The following is a 9,094-nucleotide window of genomic DNA, read 5'->3' on the forward strand; positions in this document are numbered from 1 at the left end:
AAGTCAACAAATGCAATGACATGGTCTTTGACCTGTAAATCATCTCGAGAGGGTTAACTGACTCACCAATCAACCTAGATTTATTTACATTTTTAATACAAACATACAACTGTACTTCAGGTTCCTACTTAACTGACTCACCAAACAACCTAGATTGTTCTATATTGTTAATATAAACACAAATTTATTTAAAATTCTTCATTAACCGACTCACCAAACAACCTGGATACAAAACCTAAGGAGAACTGAGAAGCAAAAAGAGTGAGAAACCATGGAGCTGCATATAGTGTTGGCCCAATTTCATAACTCTCCAAGTGGGAGTAAACATCACGATGTTGATCATGAAGTAATCTAGACAGTTGATACATCTGGACCTAATCAGAAGCAGATTAATAAAACAGTAAGAAGAGTATTTAGCTGAATAAAGCTAAAACTCAATGAACATAGATCTAAATTACCACAATATACAGCATTGTCCCTAGCTTGTTATCAATGGCTAACTTACAAAAGCTAGTACTTCAACAAAATTTGGGGATTTAAACATCTCTCTTCTGTTTCCCTAAACTTGAGAACAAATGTCTTGTAACATTCATTTACAAAGAACTTCACTCTTTTATGAACACATTTTTAGAGGGAAATGGGTGAGAGAGGGGGGGGGTATGAAGAATGTTCATTTTGATTGCTCATGAAAATGGCAAAAATTGTGAAAAACCCATTATTGGAATGTATTCTGTAATTAATTCATTCTTGTAAAATTACAGTAAACATTAGTGTTGTAACAATAAGATATATTTACGAAAATAAAAGCACCTTACTGCATAAAACTCTGGTAATAGCATAATCCACTACAGAAAGTTGGTTAAGGGAGTGATTGTAATATAATTGCATTAAGATAACAGTATAAAATATATTTTTATTTCATTTAGTATTTTCTAAGAGTAGCATTCTCAAGAGGCACTAAAAACCTGAATTATAAAACAATCCAAGAAACTGCACTGCTCATACCTGTAAAGCTACCATGTCTGGTTTATATTGCCTTCGGAATCCGAGAAGAAAGAGGATATGTTTCATCATTTGGAAAGCTTGTCCTTCCGACATCTGTAAATTTACATTTAATAATATTAATTACTTTGTAACACAAAACTAATACAAAATAGGTTGTTTTTTTTAATTTGGGAAGTACATTGTTTTCATCATATTCTTCTGTTTTCTCATTATATATTGTTGATATGCATAAAGTGACAAGAAGCTTGAGCCTTTTGTGGTGAAACCTCACTCAAAGATTGAGAAAACACATCATACACAAGTGTAACAAAGTATTTCAACTCTTGGTGTGATGTTGCTTCACACACCACCCTACACCTCTCCAACGTTGTTTTCATACAACTTGGTTCACTATACCTGTTTGTGCAACAAAATATTTAGAAACTAAATATAAGCTGTAAATCAGAAAACTGGAAAAAGGAACAAACCTTTCTGGATAAGTAACCTACCATCTGTAGTCTCAGAGATAAGTGGTTACATTACATTATCCATGCTTCACAAGATAAACTACTTACAAAATAATGTATTTTATGATAACAAAGCTCAACAAGCTAAGCTGGTTATGAAATGGTGCACTACATGGTAAGAAAGCTTCATAAATTAAGCTGGTTATAAAATGGTGTACTACATGGTAAGAAAGCTTCATAAATTAAGCTGGTTATAAAATGGTGTACTACATGGTAAGAAAGCTTCATAAATTAAGCTGGTTATGAAATGGTGCACTACAAAATAATAAAGATTGACAAGCTAAGCTAGTTACAAAATGGTGTACTACATGGTTACAAAGCTTTTTGTTATCACAAACTATATTACTATTATAAACTTATGACTGAAAGTTACTACAACCAATATTAGTATTATAAACTTATGACTGAAAGTTACCGTACACAATACTACTATTATAAACTAGACTGAAAGTTACCGTAAACAATACTGCTATTATAAACTAGACTGAAAGTTACCGTAAACAATACTACTATTATAAACTTGACTGAAAGTTACCGTAAACAATACTACTATTACAAACTTGACTGCAAGTTACCATATACAATATTATTATTATAAATTTCATTGAAAGTTACCGTAAACAATATTATTGTTATAAATTTCACTGAAAGTTACCGTAAACAATATCATTATTATAAATTTGACTGAAAGTTACTGCAACCAATACCACTATTATAAATTTGACTGAAAGTTACCATAAACAATACCACTATTACAAACTAGACTGAAAGTTACCGTAAACAATACCACTATTATAAATTTGACTGAAAGTTACCACAACCAATACTACTATTATAAACTAGACTGAAAGTTACCGTAAACAATACCACTATTATAAATTTGACTGAAAGTTACCGTAAACAATACCACTATTATAAATTTGACTGAAAGTTACCACAACCAATACTACTATTATAAACTAGACTGAAAGTTACCGTAAACAATACCACTATTATAAATTTGACTGAAAGTTACCACAACCAATACTACTATTATAAACTAGACTGAAAGTTACCGTAAACAATACCACTATTATAAATTTGACTGAAAGTTACCGCAAACAATACTACTATAATAGATTTGACCAAAAGTTACCATAACTAATACTAATATTGTGACTGAATGATACTAACATGAAGCAACAGGATCCCTGCTACGAAACTGAGCCCTTGACAGTAACCAACCTCAGTGTCGAGTAGTGAGTAGGCCTTCAACAGATTGAAGAGAGCAAGTTGACCAGGACCAAGAGGTTGAGAGAAATAAGGATGGCTGGGAAACGTGCGTCCTGTAAAAACGTATTAATAAAGCATTTCAGAATAAGCAATAAAAGTTCAGTGCTATCATATCTACATCCCAATTCTGATACCACACGGATCTTTGTTTGGTATATTAATTCAGGGTCTGTTACATAATTAATTGATTTATAATAAGAATGGAAACCATTGTCTTAAAATTACTTATAAAATCACCATAGTTCTGACTAAGCTAATGACACGCTTATATGTAATAGTTACGAAACAAGAAGTATCTTTAACCATCTTAATGATATCCTTCCATTGATAAAATTTAACAAATAAACCAGATGTAATCAACAATACAGGAGAGCTGAAACAAGCCCAGCTACTTTCCACCCAGTATACTGAATAAAATTAGAATATTAAATATAACTACTTAAAAGTAGCTAACAACTGCTAGTGACAAAAAGGTATTTTCTGTATTGAAAGTTTATTTTTTAAAATATTTTCATATTTGTTAGAAAACAGTGTAAAAATTTTTCTTAATTGCCAGTATTTGTAGCCTTTATTTTCTAGTTTATTTATGAATGATATAACATTATCCATAAAAGCATTATCATCATACTGGGACAGAAAGACTGATTTCAAGTAGCTGGGCTTGTCTCAGCTATCCCGTGTTATACTTTAATCAATGTTCAAGAGAAAGGGAGGAGGTTGGGAATATGAACTGCATAAGAAATATAAAGGTAGGGCTTGTAGTTCTATTTAAGATCATTTATTAGTTTATTTTATTTCTTTTGTAAAGGCAGAGGTTGGGAGTTGCATATAGTGGAAATGTAAGGGTGGTTTCATTTCTACTTTTGTCTGGTAGATAGGATACCCCAATTCATTTGGGAGCTATTACCACACACATTATCCATTACAACTTTAAGGTGACAACTAACATTGAAAATTGATTCTTTACTAAAATCTTCTTAATGCTTATTTTATATTAAGTTCATGATGTCAGAAAAACACGTAGGTTCAAGAAGTCTTGATAGAAATGAATAAAAACCCCATAACCTGAGCACTTTCGAAAGATGCACCTTTCTTCTTCAGGGGCAAAGTTCATTATTGTTTTATAGTACTGATTTTAATCACCTATTAACAATTAATGTAATTAATAGTCTTGAATCTATTTATTTCATTACGTAATTAATTGTAATATTATGTAGAAAATGAAAGCAAAAAAGAAAATAGAAACAACGCAGCTACAAAACAGACATGTACCACCTGGGCACACACCATAAGGTGGGTAGTTATGTAAAGTGCCCTGGTTTTTAAGGTACTGGTGGAAGTAAGACCCAAATTGCATTGGGGTACACTGTCTATCCAGTTTAACTACAGTTTTACAGGCCTCACATTCTTAATAATAATAACATTTAAAAAAAGAGCAGATGTGGGTGCTCTAGCCAACAATGTCCCACATCTTTACCACCTTTCGTTGTCTGCAGCCAGATGTGGGAAGGTGGCTGCTAAAAATAAATAAATTTAAGAAGAAAGAAATAACTGAAATACAATACATCAATGGGGAAGACAGCAAAACTGTCCTTAAAGTTGGCATTCCAGACCCCATAATGATGTTTGGATATAAATACCACTATGTTAAGGTATTATTATACAAGCCCAACCTAAACTGTTTGTATAGCTCCCAACCTCCACCCATCCATGCTACTGTCAAGATCTTTGAAGTTTCTACAAGAATTACATAGTAGCAGGTCATACATAGGTTTGTTTGTTTGAATTTATGCACAATGGGCTATCTGTGCTCTGCCCACTATGGGTATCAAAACCCGGTTTCTAGCGCTGTAAGTCCGCAGACATACCACTGTGCCTCTGGGGGGCTCTGATATAGGAAAAGTTATACACCTACATTAATACACCTATGCAAGATAGTCCAAATAAGTGATTTCAATAATTTTCCCTACAAAAATTAGAAATTATTACTTATTGTGTTTATTATGACTTCATTTATACTACTATTTTTAAACTTATACATATTTTGTATATTTAATTTAAGATATTTAATTAGAGTTATCTTATTAAATCCATTACAAATCAGTTTATTCACTAATATATTAATGTTGGAAATTATGAACTGTTCATTGTTAAAAATTATACAATACCCGAGTAACTGTGAAAGTATAATGCTCTGTATAGCATTATTTGGTATATTACTGTTTGGCAAGTGAAGTTCAAAAATTTGAAATGTAAAATCATTTCTTTTATTATAAATATTACAATAATTATTAATTATCTAAATCTAAATAATGTACTTCAGTAGTTGATATTGAGATGTTTTTGATTTGTAAAACTGTAGGATAAATATTACTGATATTCTTACTTATTAAAGGATTGATGCTAATTAAATCATCAAAATATCTATAATGTACATATATGATTTATACTACAGAAGAGTAGGGCATGTAATTTGTAGAGATATGATTGTATGCTACAAAAGAATATGGTACATAGTATATTAACCCTATCAGGATGACTTACTTATCGAGGAAGAAAATTACATAAATCTCATGAAATGTCTTTCAAAAATGAAACTAGTGGAAGAAATTGTTTGAAATTTGACAAGAACATTCCTAAAAGTATGTAATTTCCGAAAAGTAAAATATTTAATATTTTTTCTAAAAAAAAATTTGTTATTTCATGTTGTTACTTACACTTGAACTCTGAGTAGTTCACATGCAAGGTGATTTTTATGTGAAGTATGAAAATGCTATTTCACATTTCATTTGCATAACCTCTAGAACCTACTAAATGAATATCAAAAGTTTTTTTAAGGCAAATGTTTATATTTTATTTTCTGTTTTCTCTCCTATATCACTAATTCTTAAATATTATCACCAACATACAGTACAATGAAAGGTTTAAAATGAACACAAATGGAAATATGTAGATACATTTCAACTATTCGTAGAAATTCACTAGCATAGTCTTCTTTTTCTCATATGCATAATTTCACATCTTTAAATTTTATATATATTTTAAATTTTCCTTTCCAATTCTTTGTCTGATGTTTGTGGGGCTCTATGAAGTCTTTGTCGATAAACTCTGAGGAGACTTGTACATGCCTTGTCCTTATAATCTCACAATCCAGGTGATAGGTTAAACTTATAAAAATCATTAAACCTTTCAAATATGATTTTTAAAACACAAATAATACAAATTTAACTAAAATATAAAAGTAAGACCTAAATACAATTTAACTCTCTCTCCAACTATAGCATACCTAGATAAGAAACCATTGTAAGTGTTACAGTTGATCAAGTAACCAACAACATTAACCACACTTACATGTACACTGTGGAGAAACATTCATGCCAATTTCAACTTAACAATTGGTGGAGTTCAGTGTAAACGAAGCTCTTTCAAATAACTATATACACTTATGTCAACAAACTACATGTACATTGTAGATCTTGCATCAAAGTATAGAAGGTGGGTGTAACACCTGTCAAGGATTCATAAATTTATCTGTAAGGCTTTGTATCTTACGTGTCAAAAGTGTACATAGATCTACATTATCATTTAAACATTCATATACATGGCTAGCTTGTGTGTTTATACTCAGCTCATACTAAAGTGGAGGTTTTACATAGCACATGGATCAAGTGTTAAGAAAACCGTAGATTAAGTATCTTTTTTTTAATTTTCCTATATTAACATACAATAAGTGTAAAAGAGTGTACTGGATAATGTTCTTATAATACAAAGTGTAAATCAGTGTACTGGATAATGTTCCTGTAATACAATATGTGTACATCACTGTAGTGGATAATATTCCTGTAATACAATATGTGTACATCACTGTAGTGGATAATGTTCCTGTAATACAATATATGTAAATCAGTGTAGTGGATAATGTTCTTGTGATACAATAAGTGTAAAAGAGTGTACTGGATAATGTTACTGTAATACAATATATGTAAATCAGTGTAGTGGATAATGTTCCTGCAATACAATGTGTGTAAATCAGTATAATGTATAATGTTCCTATAATACAACAAGTGTACATCACTGCAGTGGATAATGTAATAGAAATATAATAAGCATAAATCAAAGAAGTGGATAATGTTCCTGTAATACAATATGTGTAAATGAGTGCAGTGGATAATGTTCTTGTGATACAATAAATGTAAATCAAAGAAGTGGATAATGTTCCTGTAATACAATATGTGTAAATGAGTGCAGTGGATAATGTTCCTGTAATACAATATGTGTAAATGAGTGCAGTGGATAATGTTCTTGTGATACAATAAATGTAAATCAAAGAAGTGGATAATGTGTTCTTGTAATATATTAAGTGTAAATCAAAGAAGTGGATAATGTGTTCTTGTAATACATTAAGTGTAAATCAAAGAAGTGGATAATGTGTTCTTGTAATACATTAAGTGTAAATCAAAGAAGTGGATAATGTGTTCCTGTAATACACTAAGTGTAAATCAAAAGAAGTGGATAATGTGTTCCTGTAATACACTAAGTGTAAATCAAAGAAGTGGATAATGTGTTCCTGTAATACACTAAGTGTAAATCAAAGAAGTGGATAATGTGTTCCTGTAATACAATGTTTAAATCAGTATAATGGATAATGTTCCTGTAATACAGTAAGTGTAAATCAGTGTTGTGAATAATGTTCCTGTAACACAATATGTATAAGTAAGTATAATGGATAATGTTCCTGCAATACAATAAGTGTAAATCAATGTAGTGGATAATGTTCCTGTAATACAATATGTCTAAATCAGTGTAGTGGATAATGTTCCTGTAATACAATGTATAAATCAATGTAGTGGATAATGTTCCTGTAATACAATGTATAAATCAATGTAGTGGATAATGTTCCTGTAATACAATATGTCTAAATCAATGTAGTGGATAATGTTCCTGTAATACAATATGTCTAAATCAATGTAGTGGATAATGTTCCTGTAATACAATATGTCTAAATCAATGTAGTGGATAATGTTTCTGTAATACAATATGTCTAAATCAATGTGGTGGATAATGTTCCTGTAATTCAGTGTGTATAAATAAGTGTACTAGATAATGCTCCTGTAATACAATAAGTGTAAATCAGCATGATGGATAATGCTCCTGTAATACATTAAGTGTAAATCAATGTAGTGGATTATGTTCCTGTAATACATTAAGTGTAAATCAGCATGATGGATAATGCTCCTGTAATACATTAAGTGTAAATCAATGAAGTGGATAATGTTCCTGTAATTCAGTTTGTGTAAATAAGTGTACTGGATAATGCTTCTGTAATACAATAAGTGTAAATCAGCATGACTGATAATGTTCATAAGAAAACACACAATAAGTGTAAATCAGCATGATTGATAATGTTCATAAGAAAACACACAATAAGTGTAAATCAGCATGATTGATAATGTTCATAAGAAAACACACAATAAGTGTAAATCAGCATGATTGATAATGTTCATAAGAAAACACACAATAAATGTAAATCAATGTACTAGGCAATTTTCTAATGATAACATACAGTAAAATTAATACAGCTATTGGACCCCAGGATTGAAGTATTTAAGTTCTGAAGTCTACTGCTAAGCCACTGGGGTATTATTTATATTGTTCAACTCTCAAAGTATTTTTAATAAACTAACATAAAGATTTGACCAAGAACACATTGAGTATTTGTTTTTAACAGTCCATGTGCAAAGTGATTTTCGTGTTAGGATTAAAAATACTTTTCCTCATCTCACAAATCTCATTTCTTTGGGTAATCCTAAAACCTCCTAAATACATTTCAAATGTTTGTTTTCTGTAACACTTTATATTTTGAATAAGTAGAGTTGTTTAAACATTTATTTAACAACAAGTAAAAGCTTGGAATGGTCTATTCTTTCATTGGGGTGTGTGTCTGTAAGCCAGACTAGTTTCTGAGAATTCCACTCCTCATCAAAGACCCTGGACACTACCACTAATGAAATATCAGACCAAACCAAGCCTTTATACTAATGAGGTATTCTCCGAAACTAGTCTGGCTCACAGACACACACCTCAATGAAAGAATAGACCATTCCAAGCTGCCCAGTGTCAGCTAACAATATAAAGAATTAAATTGTGGCAAATTGCTACAAGTTCTTCAAATACCTATGGAATGATAGGTTTCTTTTTTGTGAGTGTAAAACACTTAAATACACCAGTTTGATTTTCGATACCTCGCTAGTATAAAGGCTTGGTTTGGTCTGTTATTTCATTGGTGGTAGTATCCAGGGTCACTGATGAGG

The 9,094-nt window shown here is 30.8% G+C and overlaps 1 protein-coding gene across 2 annotated transcripts in view; it reads right to left on the minus strand.

Moving 5' to 3' along the window:
* LOC106471417 (TBC1 domain family member 4-like) overlaps positions 1 to 9,094 on the minus strand; it is an 81,953-nt gene that overhangs the window by 7,404 nt on the left and 65,455 nt on the right. For both annotated transcript variants that reach the window (XM_022400011.1, XM_013932016.2), the window contains exons 17-19: positions 2,685 to 2,836; positions 1,006 to 1,098; positions 215 to 374 (exon numbers count right to left, since the gene is read on the minus strand). In XM_022400011.1, coding sequence (XP_022255719.1) covers positions 215 to 374; positions 1,006 to 1,098; positions 2,685 to 2,836 — 405 coding nt within the window. The remainder of the gene's footprint in view (positions 1 to 214; positions 375 to 1,005; positions 1,099 to 2,684; positions 2,837 to 9,094) is intronic.

Source organism: Limulus polyphemus, unplaced genomic scaffold, assembly GCF_000517525.1.
Source record: "Limulus polyphemus unplaced genomic scaffold, Limulus_polyphemus-2.1.2 Scaffold4607, whole genome shotgun sequence".
NCBI lineage: Eukaryota > Metazoa > Arthropoda > Merostomata > Xiphosura > Limulidae > Limulus > Limulus polyphemus.